This window comes from Trematomus bernacchii, unplaced genomic scaffold, assembly GCF_902827165.1.
Source record: "Trematomus bernacchii unplaced genomic scaffold, fTreBer1.1, whole genome shotgun sequence".
Lineage (NCBI taxonomy): Eukaryota > Metazoa > Chordata > Actinopteri > Perciformes > Nototheniidae > Trematomus > Trematomus bernacchii.
This window is the reverse complement of record NW_022987567.1, coordinates 9,231,744-9,250,247: the sequence shown is the minus strand read 5'-3', so window position 1 is coordinate 9,250,247 and position 18,504 is coordinate 9,231,744. Positions and strand designations below refer to the sequence as shown.

Below are 18,504 nucleotides of genomic sequence, written 5' to 3'. Positions count from 1 at the left end.
TCTAACACACGGAGCTTGAGCTAGTTTTGGTCAGAAAAACATTTTTGTGATGCTACGTTGCTAGCGTTTAAATATATCAACTACAATGTCAGCAGATGGCCTTACATGTTTGTCATGGCAGGAGAATGTCTGCAGTCACACACACGGAATACTCATACAGTATACTCCGGTTTACCGTACATTGTGACCGTACATATACTGCATGTAGCTAACGAGGCTAGCTGTATGCTAGCGCAAAACAATGTATTCATGCAAGTTACATTGTATGGTAGCAGAATACCCGTATACGATTGCAATTATAAACACGTTATTGCTAGCCTAATATGAACCACTAGCTTTTGTTCATAGTAGTTTTATTACACTGCATTATAGTTGCCTTTCCTCCAAGCTAACGTTCATATCGTGTTAGCTACCAAGGTAAACAAAGCTAGGTTAGCATATTAGCAGGCAAGCTGTTCATTACACAACTACTACTAACGAATCTAAAACAACTAAGTTTCTCTAATATTTTGTGATTTGCATTTGATTTCGTCCAGCCAGATCCTGGCGGACAATCCATGACGGGGAAGGGATTCTACTACTACTGAGGCCTCGTGCTAAAAGGCACCGCACCGCACCGGCTGTGCGCAGGCAAGAGGAGGAGGAATGGATGATATACCGTGTATATATGTATATTTATGTTCATTTTGTACATTTCTAAAAATAAAGTTTAATGGAAATACTTAGTAGGCCTATCCTTTCTTCCCTGAATTCATATATAGCAAACCATGATTTGATTTCTCATCAAACAGTAGTAGTTTATAACGGGTAAAAATAACTTACTCTTTGTTATGAGAGTAGCTCGTAGGCCACAACGGAAAGACAAGGAGACATACACGAGTTTACAAAACCACGGCACATTTATTGTGGTAAATGCAAAGATAGGTGGTTGAGAGGATCGCAGAGTTAGTCTTCCTGCAGCCGCTTTGGAGAGAGACTGGGGCCGTAGTGTCCGGAGGTGTCCGTGATCGCGCTGATTACCCTCTTCAGCTCCACCCCATCGTAAGACAAAGGCCCTGGGGCCGTCACACTCTTCTATAACAACAGTTAAAAATATATATGTATATAAAATATACCGCTGTACCGACGCCATGATAAGACTGATGTTACGCTGAGAGCAGCCGGGAAAAGCACTGACATGGGCGCAGCCTCTCTGGTGGTTGACTAATCAGAACGAGTGGCCGAGCTGACCAATCGGAGCACACTAGGCTCACAGGGAGGGGGGGGGCAAGAGCTCCAACGAGTCGTTTAGTGGAGAAAGTGAATACTGCTGAATACACATGCTTGACAGAGATGCTGTATGCGAAACCAATGTGAGTTTGGAAAATTGCACAGTATAAATCTATTTTAGTATACCTCAACAATGTAATTATGATCAGTGGAAATGGCCATGACATGGGCCCTTTAATGTGGATCACTATCGAGGTCACATTTTCTCCGAAGCTTGATGTGCAAAAAAATAATTTTATAATTTGCACGAAGTGTCCTGTTTGTGTTCCAGTGAATAGAAATGGATACGAGTGCAGATCAATATGTAAAGTGTTCCAGGTACTTACAGCGAGGAACAGCATGCAGTACATGGAGAAAGAGGAGTGGCCGGAGTAGAAAGAAAGCCTGCAAGACAAGGACACAAAAACAACACGTTAAAGTATAAATGAATGATCCTTCAGACACACACAACAACACACACATCAGCATTGTTTGGCGTTTAAGGCGGAGTCGATGTGACAGTTTGTCAGTTAGTTTGACGCCTTCATGAGCAGCGACTCCTGAGAGAGATGTGGTGAAACCCTTAGTCACTTCCTGTTAATAAAAACAATACAGTGTTTCTGAGAGGACTCTTTAAAGTAGAGACACTACATACTGATATACACCTGAACATCAGCAGGAGAGGACTCTTTAAAGTAGAGACACTACATACTGATATACACCTGAACATCAGCAGGAGAGGACTCTTTAAAGTAGAGACACTACATACTGATATAAACCTGAACATCAGCAGGAGAGGACTCTTTAAAGTAGAGACACTACATACTGATATAAACCTGAACATCAGCAGGAGAGGACTCTTTAAAGTAGAGACACTACATACTGATATACACCTGAACATCAGCAGGAGAGGACTCTTTAAAGTAGAGACACTACATACTGATATAAACCTGAACATCAGCAGGAGAGGACTCTTTAAAGTAGAGACACTACATACTGATATAAACCTGAACATCAGCAGGAGAGGACTCTTTAAAGTAGAGACACTACATACTGATATACACCTGAGCATCAGCAGGAGAGGACTCTTTAAAGTAGAGACACTACATACTGATATACACCTGAACATCAGCAGGAGAGGACTCTTTAAAGTAGAGACACTACATACTGATATAAACCTGAACATCAGCAGGAGAGGACTCTTTAAAGTAGAGACACTACATACTGATATACACCTGAACATCAGCAGGAGAGGACTCTTTAAAGTAGAGACACTACATACTGATATAAACCTGAACATCAGCAGGAGAGGACTCTTTAAAGTAGAGACACTACATACTGATATACACCTGAACATCAGCAGGAGAGGACTCTTTAAAGTAGAGACACTACATACTGATATAAACCTGAACATCAGCAGGAGAGGACTCTTTAAAGTAGAGACACTACATACTGATATACACCTGAACATCAGCAGGAGAGGACTCTTTAAAGTAGAGACACTACATACTGATATACACCTGAACATCAGCAGGAGAGGACTCTTTAAAGTAGAGACACTACATACTGATATACACCTGAACATCAGCAGGAGAGGACTCTTTAAAGTAGAGACACTACATACTGATATACACCTGAACATCAGCAGGAGAGGACTCTTTAAAGTAGAGACACTACATACTGATATACACCTGAACATCAGCAGGAGAGGACTCTTTAAAGTAGATTTTCCACACTTTATTATTACATTTAAATACAAACCAAGGAATTGATTAATTAATCATATATAATAACTATTAGTCTCAGCTCTAGTCAAATAAATGAAGGAATTGTTGACCTTTTTAGACGTTGTGAAATTAGTTTCTCATGTAAATTTGCAGAACTCTGGGTTTTTGTTTTTGTTGCTTAACAGATTATAGAAATCTGACGCACAGTATATTGAACCCTGTGTGCTCTCCTTTGTTTGGTAACCTGCTCACGCTGTAAGTACAAAGGGCAAAAGGTCAAATGTGTCCCTGAACAATCTACGAGTGATTGTGCACTTCATAACGTTGTGATAACACGGTTATAAAGTGGTGCAACTCTTACGTTTCCGTTCAGTATCTGCAGCAGTGTGAGGGTTCAGTTATTGGTTTGCAGCAGCGTTGAGTAAGATCTCAGGAATGTGAAGCTTGTTTCGATTTAAGGAGCGTGACGCTTATCGGCTCGCTGCAGAGGGAAGTGTAGAGGGAGGAGAGGATTTCCACTTCTCATTAGTAATTATAGAGGCAGAGGGCGAAATGGTGACATCAGCTGTGCAGATTGTATCAGGGTTAGAGAGGTTTATTAAGGGCTATGAGGAACTCTATCTCTGCTCAGTCACTCAAGAGGGATAGTTTGAATGGTTTGTGGCGTTGTATGAAGTACATGTCCAGTCTTTATGCTGGAAACAGGTGAAAAAGCTTAGAATAGGCAAATTAAAACACTTTATTTAGAATATTTCACAGCCTTACCTTGCTTAAAGACAGGTGGGGAACTGAAGCTGTTATAAATGCCTTTTTACAAATCCACCAGACTCCATTAACACAATCGGTTATTTTACCTGACAGATCCCAGGTGTTGCTTGTCTAACCCAGGGTATATGCAGGAACCCTGAAGTCACATGTAAGACCTTTTAAGACCTTTTTTAAGACCCTTTCCATACATTTTAAGACCTCATCGCCACTTTGAGTTCTAACCGGTTACCTTGGCGACACACTTTACCTCACATTGACTATATACAGTATTGATTGTCCTTCCTCCTTATCTTCCAACCATTTGCGATATTTTTGGAACTTTAAGTATTTTTGGATCTTTAAGTATTTTTGGAACTTTAAGTATTTTTGGAACTTTAAGTATTTTTGGATCTTTGGACCCTTTCCACTTGGAGTTCTAACCGGTTACCTTGGCGACACACTTTACCTCACATTGACTATATACAGTATTGATTGTCCTTCCTCCTTATCTTCCAACCATTTGGACGCAGACTTGCATTCCCCCATAACGATGTTGCTTAGCAACCGGCGTAAACGGACCTTCGCGCGCTATCAAGCAGTGAGCGTGCGATGTCCTGTTCAGATGACGTCAAACCCAACGGGATGCCATAAATAAAGTACACAGAATCACACTACACACCTACGCAATGATTACATTCAGGCACACTGTAGAATACAACCTCTTTGGACAATTGATATACTTATTGAAAACTAGCTACAAAATGTAATACCTTGGTAAATGCCCTTTAATACTTTTTAAGACCCCTTGTCTAACCTCTGCCTTGATAAGGTTAGTTTTCTTGTGTTATTGTGGGACTTTGGTGGATCTGATCAAACTGTTTAAAACACCCAGATCACACAATAACACAAAGAAACCAGAGCAGAAACTTATGTGATATAGGAGGTACAATTACAAGTTTTTTCAGTGGAGTTTGGTGGCTTTGAAGATTCTTAAAGCGCTGTCTGACAGCAAGGAACTCTAAATGTTTGTGGGGTTTGTATGAGGATTTTATCCAGAGCCAGAGTATTACCTGCAGGAGATGCAGTTTGGAGAAACAGGAGTATCAGCAGGAAGCTAAGCAATGTCCTTAAAGAGAATCAATATCAAGGCAAGGCCAAATTCAGAGTGCTTTACAAAACCATTAGAAGCATTAAGACCTAGTGCAAGAGAAATACATTTAAATACAGTCATAAAATAGCTAAAACTATGCACATTTTAAACTGTTTAAACCATTTCAAGTGCATGTTGTATTTGGAATATTTTCATTGCTTAAAGGTGGGGTATGTAATTTATTTCAGAAACACTTGTTATATTCCATGGAATGCTCTTAACATCCCGATAGCAATGAATACATTAAATGCTTTGACAATAAATACATTAAAAAACGTCATCTGTGGAAGCCGTAGTACTGTAAAAAGCACGACCAATCATCTGAGCCGGCCCGGCTAAAATAACTGGATGGCCTACCTGCCTGTCAGCCTTCCATCGGGGCACAAACTTATCTCGTGCCCTCATTGGTCATGTGCGCGTTCGTGTGTGTTGGAGGAGGGGCTCTGTGAGGAAGTGGCAGATTTTTTCCGGTTGTGTATTTTCAAATTCTAGCGATCTCGAGCTGGTTTCTCCAAAATTACCTACCCCACCTTTAACTTTGCGGTCAAACATCCCATTGACAAACAGTATTTTTACCTCCTCACTTAACACAGGAGCTTCTGGTCTCCAATGCCTCATTAGGTTCGTTTTTATTTGTTATTGTATGACGTTGGTGAACTAGCCTTTTACGGCCGAAACTGAAGCTGTTACATAGCCTCTCTTTAAAGCCACCAGACTCCATTGACAGAAACAGTCATTTTACTTGGCAAAACACAGGTAATGCTTGTCTACCTATGCATTGATTATGTTATTTTCTTCGTGTTATTTTGTCACTTTGGTGAATTCGAACTAACCGTTTAAAGCACCAAAGTCACACAATGACACAAAGAAACCAACCGATCCATGCAGTGGTAAATAAGCAACCAATGTGATATGCAGGGTTAAAATACTGACATTCTCAATGGAGTCTGGTGACTTTAAAGAGGGCATAAATAAGGGTCACTTTAGTGGATCTGAAGTCACCCAATAAAACTAACCGGTTGCAGTACAAAAACACCAGCAACTTATGTGTCCTGTAATGTTAATATAGTGTTTTTGTCAATGGAGTTTGGTGCCTGTTGTAAAGCTGTGAAATGGTTCTAAATCTAGTGTCCAAATAACTGATGTTGAGGTTTTTTTAGTACCTAAAATACATGTAGCTACTTCCCTGCTGTGTGTTTCCTGAACCTAAAGTGTTCTGCTTGAAGGTTAAAGTGTGTGTTGTTGGAGTGTGTTATCTGCTGTGTGTTTACCAAGGTGTGGCGCTCCATGGTTCATATTTCCTGGAGCCCCTTCCCCTCTCTGCAGTCTGGTTATTTTAATCAGCAGGCAGACGTCATGGGCTTTTTCTAGATGAATGTCATATTTATAATGTGTGTGTGTGTTCTGCTAATAGAGATAATAAGCAGCAGCAGGAGGAGGAGAGAAGTCGTTTAGGATCAAATTACTGAAATATGATTCCTCCTCGGATTAGATTAACATCCCTAGCAGAGAAGAGGCCTGAGTTTGAGATGGTTTGTTTACATATAAGAGGTAAAGAAAGCCAAATGATAGGTACTTTATAGGTTGACAGATCGTATAACTTGCAAGGTACAGATATTGAGCTCTAACAAACCAGCAGTTCAAGAGGTTCTATAGAGGTTGTCATTATTATTTAATTTGCTTGTTAGGTTTTATTACCAAAGTCTGTTTCAACACCCTGGGACTGAAACGATTAGTTGATTAGTCTTTTAACTTGAATGACTTCTACCACCTTAACAAATGCCAGAAAAACACTGATTATAGCTACTTTAAAGAGTCCTCTCCTGCTGATGTTCAGGTGTATATCAGTATGTAGTGTCTCTACTTTAAAGAGTCCTCTCCTGCTGATGTTCAGGTGTATATCAGTATGTAGTGTCTCTACTTTAAAGAGTCCTCTCCTGCTGATGTTCAGGTGTATATCAGTATGTAGTGTCTCTACTTTAAAGAGTCCTCTCCTGCTGATGTTCAGGTGTATATCAGTATGTAGTGTCTCTACTTTAAAGAGTCCTCTCCTGCTGATGTTCAGGTGTATATCAGTATGTAGTGTCTCTACTTTAAAGAGTCCTCTCCTGCTGATGTTCAGGTGTATATCAGTATGTAGTGTCTCTACTTTAAAGAGTCCTCTCCTGCTGATGTTCAGGTGTATATCAGTATGTAGTGTCTCTACTTTAAAGAGTCCTCTCCTGCTGATGTTCAGGTGTATATCAGTATGTAGTGTCTCTACTTTAAAGAGTCCTCTCCTGCTGATGTTCAGGTGTATATCAGTATGTAGTGTCTCTACTTTAAAGAGTCCTCTCCTGCTGATGTTCAGGTGTATATCAGTATGTAGTGTCTCTACTTTAAAAGTCCTCTCCTGCTGATGTTCAGGTGTATATCAGTATGTAGTGTCTCTACTTTAAAGAGTCCTCTCCTGCTGATGTTCAGGTGTATATCAGTATGTAGTGTCTCTACTTTAAAGAGTCCTCTCCTGCTGATGTTCAGGTGTATATCAGTATGTAGTGTCTCTACTTTAAAGAGTCCTCTCCTGCTGATGTTCAGGTGTATATCAGTATGTAGTGTCTACTTTAAAGAGTCCTCTGAGTAAAGTGAATACAACATTTAAAATGCTGAGATATCGAACAGTACACACCTGCCCTGGTTGACCATCTTGGCGTCCCCTTGGCAGGTGAACGTCTCGATGTAATCGCCCACTGAGCAGTTGATGGAGTTCCAGTCCGGTCTGCAGACATCGAGGAAGTGCGGCCTGAGGCGACCGATGGAGTATTTGGCGATGTCCGTCAGAGACTGACTCATAGCGGCGCCAAACAGGAAGGTACCGACGGCTTTGTAAACACATGACACGTAGCTGCCGTAAGAAGACTTGGACTTGAGGCGCTCCAGATAAACTAGAAGACACTCGCCAATAACCATCTGTAAGAGGGGGGGGAGTCAGGGTTAGAGGATTGTACAGAAATATTAAAAAAGTCAACAAGAAAGCCTGAAACATTCCCTGATTTCATCTCCACTTACTCAGTCTGAAATAAAGATTTAAAAAGGTAAAAGACAATCAGAATCTAACACCATTTTTATTCGAAATTGATCAATACCGCTCTCCCGTGGCTACGCTAGCACCTGCAGCTAGTTAGCTTAGCATAAAGACTGATAAGTATAGGTAAAGAAACCAGAACGTGCTGAATAGTGAGATGTGAAGGTAAGGCTGCACAATAAAGTCGTTGCGATGTCAACTTGCAAGTAAACACATTTGTTCTACTGAAAGAGAACTTAGCTTAGCTTAGCATAGCATAGATACTAGCATCCAGAAATATAGATTTGCTTAAAAAGGTACTGCTGAACAATATTTAGCTTTTATTTTTATAATTATCACATTATCATGTCCACCTGCATGATGAACACATCGTGTAAGATTGCGATATCGAAATGTAGGGATTCAGGGAATGCCTCTAATCTTTTTTTTGTGACTGTACATGCATTTTCAATTTTAGTTTTATAGCTAAAACCAAAAGCAGCAGAAATATCACTTCTGTTATATTTAACAGTTCTTCAAATCGTGCAGCCTTATTTAAAGATGGATTATATATACAGTATTTATTTTCATTTTTGAGGCAGAGGCTACCTGTTTGCCCTTATTCACAGACAGTCATTATGCTAAGCTAAGCTAATCAGCTGCTTATTGTAACTTCATATTTAAGGCACACATAAGAAAGTGGTATCGATCTTAAGCTCAGAAACACAGCAAAGGGTTCAATCACAAACAATTTGAACTATTCGTTTAGTTTTTAGAACATAACGAGGATTACACATCTGATAGTAAATTGTGTTGGAAATATGAAAGCAGGAGGAGGATGTCCATTTAAATAAATAAGCACTTTCAACTTGATAGACGTCATAGTAAGACGTTTTTAAACCTGTGTGTGTGTGTGTGTGTGTGTGTGTGTGTGTGTGTGTGTGTGTGTGTGTGACTCAGATTCCTGTCGTGGTTCAAAAGAACGAGAGTTTGTTTCGTTACGCTGCCAACAGAAAACAGCCGGAGGGTTTTCTGGATATTCATTCGAACAGAAATAGAAACTCTGCCTCGAAGCTCCTGTATCTCTAAAATCGTCAAATTAAAAGGGTGTCAATAAAGTTTAAAAGTGTCTGTTTGTCACTGAGCTGCTTCACTTTACCTTACTTGAATACGTTGTGTACGTTATTGAATGGAAGCTTGTTTTCATTCATATTTAGAGATAAAACCTGCAAGGAAAGTTTTTGGTGAATAAAAAAAATAGATAATAATTATATAAAAATAAATAAATATATAACTTTAAATAAATGATTGAATACATAATTAATTAATTAAAAGGCTTAAAAGGAGCAATATAAAAAGAAAAAAGCTGGATATTCTCTGGTATTAATGTGTTTTTTTGAACACTTGTATGTTCTTATATGAGTCCTACTTAAAGGACAGAAAAAACTTTATTTCTATAGGTAAATACACATCTGAGTTGACAAATATGACATGTGGGGTACCTCAAGGCTCCATCTTGGGGCCTCTTCTCTTTAACATCTACATGCTACCACTGGCTCAGATAATGAAAAACAACAAAATAAGTTACCATAGCTATGCGGATGACACACAAATTTACGTAACAATTTCACCAGGAGATTATGCTCCAATTCAAACACTGAGTAAGTGCATTGAACAAATCAATGACTGGATGTGTCAGAACTTTCTCCAATTAAACAAAGATAAAACTGAGGTAATGGTTTTTGGAGCCAAGGCAGAACGTATAAAAGTTAGCGCTGAGCTTCAGTCTGCAATGTTCAAAACAACAGATAAAGCCAGAAATCTAGGTGTAGTCATGGACTCTGACCTGAGTTTCAACAGTCACATTAAAACAGTTACTAAATCAGCCTACTATCACCTAAAGAACATATCTAGGATTAAAAGACTAATGTCACAGCAGGATTTGGAAAAACTTGTCCATGCTTTTATCTTCAGTAGACTGGACTACTGCAATGGTGTCTTTACAGGCCTCACTAAAAAATCTATTAGAAAGCTGCAGCTAATTCAGAACGCCGCTGCTCGAGTCCTCACTAACACTAAGAAAGTGGATCACATCACTCCTGTTCTGAAGTCTTTACACTGGCTTCCTGTGTGTCAAAGAATAGATTTCAAAATATTGTTGCTGGTTTATAAAGCTTTGAATGGTTTAGGCCCAAAATACATGTCTGACCTACTGCTAAATTATGAACCATCCAGAACCCTCAGGTCTTCAGGGACTGGTCAGCTTTCTGTCCCCAGAGTCAGAACTAAACATGGTAAAGCAGCATTCAGTTATTATGCTCCGAATATCTGGAACAAACTCCCAGAAACCTGCAGGTCCGCTGCAACTCTTACTACTTTTAAATCCAGGCTGAAGACTTTTCTTTTTGCCGCTGCTTTTAATTGAACTATTCACATCTTAAACTGCACTGTAACTTTTAACTTTTATCCATGTATTTTTTCTTTTAATGTTTATTTTATTATCTTTCCTTTTTAATGACTGATTTTAAATGCCATTTTTAAAATGTCTTCCATTTTTGTAAAGCACTTTGAATTACCTTGTGTTGAAAGGTGCTATATAAATAAACTTGCCTTGCCTTGCCTTGCCTTATAAATATATGACTTTCAGAGAATTTATGAATTTTTCTTTTAAATTTGTGTTTTTTTTTTTACTCATAAATGCACCGCTTATCGACTATTTCTATCTAGTCTTTGCTCCTTAATTATATGGTAGAAATATTGTTCTGTGCAATGGTCCTAAGTTATGAAAGTAAAGGGATATTTTCACTCTCTAACTGCTGAGCCTGTCTTTAAGTGCTTTCACATTTTTATAATTCCTGACAAAGGTTACGTCTGCTTCTCTTCTGAGGAGTTTCACATCTGTCTCTCTCTGCAGACTTTCCTGCAGCAGCTGCAGAGAGAGTTAAGGTCGCCTCTCTGTTTCCTCTGGCAGCGTTAAAGAGTTTGGAAAACATTGAATGCATCACGCAGTTAGTAGATTAGCTCACGGGGTTAATTAGGGGTGGATTATGCATGCAATAAGGAGCAGGCATACATTATTACGTTGGATGCACGAGATATATATATATATATATATATATATATATATATATATATATATATATATATATATATATATATATATATATATGGAAATGGTTAATTTAAAAGGATTTAATATGAGAGAAAAGGCTTATTTTGGTTTTGAAAGTGTAGCATCTACTCATGTGGTTACAGGAAGTGGTGTGTGCATCCGTTAAAGGTGGGGTAGGTTATTTTGGAGAAACCAGCTCGAGTGCGCTAGAATGTGAAAATACACAGGGTGTTTCTCAATCGCGAGTAAAGCTGCTTCAGAGCCACTATTTCAAGCATACTACATCATCGAGTGCCGCCGAAGGCCTGTTCCAATCTCCAGCATACTTGGAAATCTACCGAGCCCGGTGTACTCCGTTTGGAGAAATATCGAGGCTGCACATGAGTAGACTCCGCGGTCTTAAAATCCCCACAATGCTTTGCGCACGGACCAATTTCCCCAAATCTGTGGCGGAAGATGTAAGAGGCGGGGCCTCTCATATGACGCACACCTGCACACTTGCTAGCCTGTTCCACTCTTCGTTTTCCGAATGCCAGGAAGTATTCTTGACTCGCTTCTGAAGCAAGATGCTCGGCAGACATGTGCTACCAAGCAAGCGTACTCTACATTGAGAAACACCCTCAGCCGGAGAAAATCTGCCACTTCCTTACAGAGCCCCTCCTCCAACACACACGAACGCGCACATGACCAATGAGGGCACGAGATAAGTTTGTGCCCCGATGGAAGGCTGACAGGCAGGTAGGCCATCCAGTTATTTTAGCCGGGCCGGCTCAGATGATTGGTCGTGCTTTTTACAGTACTACGGCTTCCACAGATGATATTTATTTATGGATTTGTTGTCAAAGCACTTCAGATATTCATTGCTATCGGGATGTTAAGAGCATTCCATGGAATATAACAAAAAGTGTATCTCGAGCCGGTTTCTCAAACTCACCTACCCCACCTTTAATGTATTGTGCTTCACTAGAAAACACTAAATAAATATTCGAAGATCTAATATGTCTTAGCCTTTTGTTATTTTCTGATACTTTTGCATACATACATGGAGGTTTAATGAGTGAAAGCTGACTAATATGTGCAGAAACTTATGGTTAGAAACGATCAGGGGGACCAGGTAATTAGCTTTAATAAATCGTGCATCCTTTAAGATGACAGAATAATGTATTCAGCACCTGCAGTACCATGCATTTAGAGAAACATGAGAAGGATAGAGGTGGACGAAAGCCAGGCAGAAATCAAAAGAGGACCACAAGAGTTAGTAGAACACAAACAAACCAGATGCACTTACAGTGAGCACCGTGACGGGAATCATGACACCTCCTAACAACTGATAGGAAATGGTGTCTTCTTTAAGAGGGAACTTGATCGAATCATCGTTACAGAAAAAGCCTCGGCGGAAAGGATTGTGAGTCACCGTGAATATAACAAACGGGAGTCCAGCTAGCAGAGAGAGCAGTGAGACAAAAGAAAAACAAAATATACAGGTTACAAAAAAATGTGTCACTGCTGGACCATCTTTTTCCCATGATGCAACAGTGTGCAAAATCTGCAGTGATGTTAGCGGGAACGTCGCCAACTATCAGGAACGTCAGGATGCAAATATTAGTGGTTAGGGTTGGCACGGAAAAAAAGGACTGGTTATGTTAAGAGACAAGTTAGAGAAAAACATTAGAGCAGAGATGAGACAAAAAAAACGTGAAAAGAAAATAGTTTGTTGTTCATTTTCTCTCCAAGAAAGTGACACTGGATGGTTCTTCCTTATCTCTCTTCTCTTAAAAACTGACCTTATTCTTCATATCAGTATGTAGTGTCTCTACTTTAAAGAGTCCTCTCCTGCTGATGTTCAGGTATATCAGTATGTAGTGTCTCTACTTTAAAGAGTCCTCTCCTGCTGATGTTCAGGTGTATATCAGTATTTAGTGTCTCTACTTTAAAGAGTCCTCTCCTGCTGATGTTCAGTTGTATATCAGTATGTAGTGTCTCTACTTTAAAGAGTCCTCTCCTGCTGATGTTCAGGTGTATATCAGTATTTAGTGTCTCTACTTTAAAGAGTCCTCTCCTGCTGATGTTCAGGTGTATATCAGTATGTAGTGTCTCTACTTTAAAGAGTCCTCTCCTGCTGATGTTCAGGTGTATATCAGTATTTAGTGTCTCTACTTTAAAGAGTCCTCTCCTGCTGATGTTCAGGTGTATATCAGTATGTAGTGTCTCTACTTTAAAGAGTCCTCTCCTGCTGATGTTCAGGTGTATATCAGTATGTAGTGTCTCTACTTTAAAGAGTCCTCTCCTGCTGATGTTCAGGTGTATATCAGTATGTAGTGTCTCTACTTTAAAGAGTCCTCTCCTGCTGATGTTCAGGTGTATATCAGTATGTAGTGTCTCTACTTTAAAGAGTCCTCTCCTGCTGATGTTCAGGTGTATATCAGTATGTAGTGTCTCTACTTTAAAGAGTCCTCTCCTGCTGATGTTCAGGTGTGTATCAGTATTTAGTGTCTCTACTTTAAAGAGTCCTCTCCTGCTGATGTTCAGGTGTATATCAGTAGTGTCTCTACTTTAAAGAGTCCTCTCCTGCTGATGTTCAGTATGTACTTTTTCTCTTCCCTTTTTTAAAGTATTTCCCCATTTGTATACCAATAGATTCTGGCCCTATGACTGAGGCTGTGAGACTCAAAGTAATGTGTTGAGGGAAGTGTGTGTGTGTGTGTGTGTGTGTGTGTGTGTGTGTGTGTGTGTGTGTGTGTGTGTGTGTGTGTGTGTGTGTGTGTGCGTGCGCGTGTGCGTGTGTGTGTGTGTGTAACAAGTGGACATCCTCCTTTGCCTTCAGCTGTTCCAACACACCCTTCAGAGCTTCTATGAAGGTCAGCTAAATCAAACCTACTGTTCATTTCTGCGTTCAAAACCAAGAAACTGAGTCATTCTTATCCCACAGGGAGCTGAACACATCCTGCATTACACTTTTTATTTGATTTCGTTATTTCGCAAGTTGACTCGCCATCGCAGGAAGTCTAGTTAAAAAAAAAAAAAAGGGAAAGAAAGTGGTTGCTTCACACGTGGAAGGGACGATATGTATAAATATATATAGGATTTAAATCGGGGCAAAAATCCAAAATATAGTCACGATGCCCATAAACTACATGTCCCACAATGCATCTCATTTTGTGACATCCCCACTGGAGATACTTGCAATTATTTGCCCTAGACTTCTGCTTTCAGTCGTAGTTAATTATGAAGTTATTACCCTATCCGATAATAATCCAATGCAGAGGCAATAATGTAATATAATACATTATTTTATATATTTAAATATGTATATTTATATAGTCTTAAAGTTACAACCGGCCCTTTGAGTGCAACCATAAAACTAATGTGGCCCGCGATGAAATTTAGTTGGACACCCCTGACGTAAACTGTTCATATCGCCCCCTTCCTACATGTGTATGAGCTCATAGACCACCTCAAAGTGCAAATGTTTCTCCATCTGCGATGAACGAGCCAACTTGAGTCATTGAACGCCTCCTACTTACGCAGCTAATGGGCAGCGTGAGGCCCACGGTGTAGAGCACGGTGGACGTGACCGTGCTCGAGTGGAACGGGTATCTGAGGCTGTCGTCGGTACAGAAAAAGCCCCTCTGGTAGGGGACCACTTTACCCAGGTTAAAGGCCGCCAGAGGCAGACCCCCTGTGGAGCGAGACATCGGGAGCAGTTAGACACAGACACAGACACAGAGAGAGGGAGACAAAAAGAGGAGAGGGTTCCATCATCGGTGTTCAAACCTGTCAGATAGAAGTTTATGATGTTAGAGGATCACAGAGTTCACTGAGGCCATCTTTGTAACATTATACCTTTAGTTACTTCACAGATGTGGATGAATGATGTGAAATATAATCAAGTGTTAAATCAGACTTTAGTTCCACCTGGAGTAAATCCACAAGCTACCCTGCAGTATACAAAGTCATTCAAACTAGCTGCACCTTTACCAGCTTTGAGAACACTTTCATGATCAATCATTCTAAAACATATCATATATATTATTCTGAAATGGACCAATCTGCACAATGAGTACTTTTACTGTCGCTACTTTAACTATATTTTGATGAGAATACTTTTCTACTTTTACTTGAGGAACATTTTGAATGCAGGACTTTTACTGTAACAGAGTATTCCTACACTCTGGTACTTCTACTTTTACTACAAGATCTGAGTACTTCTCCTTCTACTCAAGTACATGCTCTGAGTACTTCTCCACCTCTGGCTGTATATTAACGACCCATTTGAAACACAGGAAGTAGTTTTTCATGCCGTCTTCTCTGCAGCTGTTGTCTCCGTCAGCTGAGCCATTTTTAAACTGATGCTCTGCAACAGCTGGAGCAGAAACACACTGAGCACGAAAGTCACTTTCACTTCTCTGATAAAAGAGGTAATAATCTACATAAAGCCATTATGCGTCTGTATATCTATATATTCCTGTCGTTTAGAGAGATGGTATATTGTAGAGTACTCAATGTATTCAATATCTTCGTTAAAATGTGTATTTCTTACAAACAAAAAACACTTTCTTTGTTGCCTTTTTATTATCACACATAGTGTTACTGTTTTTGTTACCATTTAAATATTGAATTCTATTTATCACTTATTTTAAATCAAATGCACTGGTTTTAGATAATATATTTATTTTTGATGTATAGGTTGATTTGCAGGTTGGTTGTTATTTGTATAATTATTGTATTGTTACTGTGTATTTTATTATATTAACTAGCTATTTATTAAATTAAAATACTGTAATGAACACTTAACAATGTCTTTAGTTAGGTAGATACCAGAATACATGACACAATGAATCTTTGTAATATATGTATGTTCTCTGGTTGAAATAATCATACCAGTATTTAATGTATGCTGGTCAGCTTCCAGCATGGTATATTAAATACTATTATTAAACATAAGCTGGTGATCGATGGATGCTGGTGACCAGACCAGCATAGACCAGCATAGACCAGCATAGACCAGCATAGACCAGCATACTATGCTGGGCTATGCTGGGCTATGCTGTTTTTTTAGCTGGCCAGGGTGGCTGGTTTAGCTGGTGCACCAGCTAAACCAGCCACCCTGGCCAGCTAAAGTGTCCCAAACCCCTCTAAACCAGCCAACCATTCCAGCCTAATATCCACTGGCTGGTCAGGCTGATTGGTCTAAGCTGTATTTTTCAGCAGGGTTTGAAGTAAAGCAGTCTCCCTGTCTGTGTCCTCGCGCTGTCCTCACATCCCCGGACCCCCAGACTCGGAGGAGCACAGGGATGTCAGTATTGTTTATGAAGCAGGGTATAGAAAGTACATTAATGAAATGATAATACTATTTATTTACTTTTACAAACAGTGAGCAGCTTCAGCATGTGTATTGCAGGACATGTGTTGGACAGACTGTGGTTGGACTGGTCACAGGCAGGTTGCAGTGTAACATCAGAGGAGACTGGGACAACTGTACATTCTCAAACTGCACCACTTGGAACTAACTAAACAATTATTTTTATATAATTGTATTCAATAACCGTGACCAAATTAAACAGTATGAAGTGATTTGTAAATAGGAATACAGATTTGACTTAATGTTTTCATAAATATATTTTTCTCCCAGTTTGTCATGGGACTTATTTTTACCCTCTCAAAGAACCGGAATCGAAAAGCAGAACCGCATTCACAAGCTACCCTGCAGTATACAAAGTCATTCAAACTAGCTGCACCTTTACCAGCTTTGAGAACACTTTCATGATCAATCATTATAAAACATATCATATATATTATTCTGAAATGGACCAATCTGCACAATGACTACTTTTACTGTCGCTACTTTCACTATATTTTGATGATAATACTTTTCTACTTTCACTTGAGGAACATTTTGAATGCAGGACTTTTACTGTAACAGAGTATTCCTACACTCTGGCACTTCTACTTTTACTACAAGATCTGAGTACTTCTCCTTTTACTCAAGTACAAGATCTGAGTACTTCTACTTTTACTCAAGTACAAGATCTGAGTACTTCTACTCAAGTACAATATCTGAGTACTTCTACTTTTACTCAAGTACAAGATCCGAGTACTTTTACTCAAGTACAATATCTGAGTACTTCTACTTTTACTCAAGTACAAGATCTGAGTACTTTTACTCAAGTACAACATCTGAGTACTTCTACACCTCTCTGTTTACTGAAAGACTTATTTCTAAGAAACTTATGGTAAAAACAGAGAAGTTTGACTAAGAAGGACTTCAGTGAGGGACAGCTCCTGCAACCAGTTTGTAAACAGTATTACAAATGTACCAATTGCCAAAATAAATTTAAAAAAAGAGTGTGTTTAACTTTTAAACACAAGAACTCAAATATAAGTCTATTTAAATAAAGCTCATTTTAAAAGGCAAAGTTCATACATGACCAAAACATAAAACAAGTATGTATTTCAAAGCAAAGGGAATAAAACAGGGTATAACTATCAATGTAATTAACAATAGATACACTATAAAACGAGAAGACAGATTCCATATAAAAGCTTGTTTTATGTCAAATAAATTAGCATTAAGATATACCTTCAATAAAAATGAATATATTGTGGATGATAGGAACTCACAGTGCTCTATACTGCATTATCACGTTCAGTTGCACTCAATAAAAAGCTTAATTTTTAACCCTTAAGTGCCTCTAAACATCTGACAGTGCTGAACTCCAACAGACTTTGGAGCCGCACTCATTTGAATAGAAAGGAAACAACGCACAGGTAATAATGAACAGTAATGAAGGGGAAACACTTCAAAAACACACCACACACTATCACAAATAAAACACACATTATATTAGATTAGTGGTTCAATTAGAGGTTAAAATAAACTCCCATTCTCCACCACTATCCAAACAGTAGGATTAAATATCAACCCTTTAAATCGGATTACAGCTGCGGCACACAGTGAGTAAATAATACAGAATATAAATGAAAGAACATACCCAGGATGAGACATGTTATGTCGAGCAGCACGAAGGGGATTCCTCTCGCCTCGAACATGTTGCCTCCTGTCTGTCTCTGCCGCAAATGAAGCCTCTTCTCCGGGTACGAACAGCGGCAGTAAGGTGGGTGGGGGTGGAGTTTATTTCCGATCAGAAAAATGTCAGCAAATGGTGCAAAAACACAATAACCCGTCCGCACCCTGGAGAAGAAGCAACGGAACTGCAGGACACATCAAGAGGAGCATTTGTTGTTGTTTTTTTTATTGTGTTTCAAGGCGGGGATTGGCAGAACAGCTGATAACTCCGCACGACGCGTCAGTAAAACAAACGAACCCACACCGGAAGATTGTCGTGAAAAACACACACCTGTTCCCGGTTCGGTGTGTGTGTGTGTGTAGCCGGTGTCTGAGGGTGCACGCGGAACTAACCCGAAAAAATCCGGTGTCGATGGAGGCTGCGCGGCCCTGGTGGTGCGTTCAGGGGCC

The 18,504-nt window shown here is 39.5% G+C and overlaps 1 protein-coding gene across 3 annotated transcripts in view; it reads right to left on the bottom strand.

The window, feature by feature from the left end:
* The window catches only part of plpp1a (phospholipid phosphatase 1a), a 65,195-nt gene that overhangs the window by 11,103 nt on the left and 35,588 nt on the right, over positions 1-18,504 (bottom strand). For 2 of the 3 annotated variants that reach the window (XM_034125775.1, XM_034125774.1), the window contains 4 exons: positions 18,020-18,239; positions 14,552-14,706; positions 7,541-7,821; positions 1,596-1,653 (listed from right to left, as the gene is read on the bottom strand). In XM_034125775.1, the coding sequence (XP_033981666.1) occupies positions 1,596-1,653; positions 7,541-7,821; positions 14,552-14,706; positions 18,020-18,077 (552 nt within the window). In that variant the 5' untranslated portion in view covers positions 18,078-18,239. Of the gene's footprint in view, positions 1-1,595; positions 1,654-7,540; positions 7,822-12,315; positions 12,468-14,551; positions 14,707-18,019; positions 18,501-18,504 lie in introns of those variants that run through there. The other variant, XM_034125776.1, reaches the window with a different exon arrangement.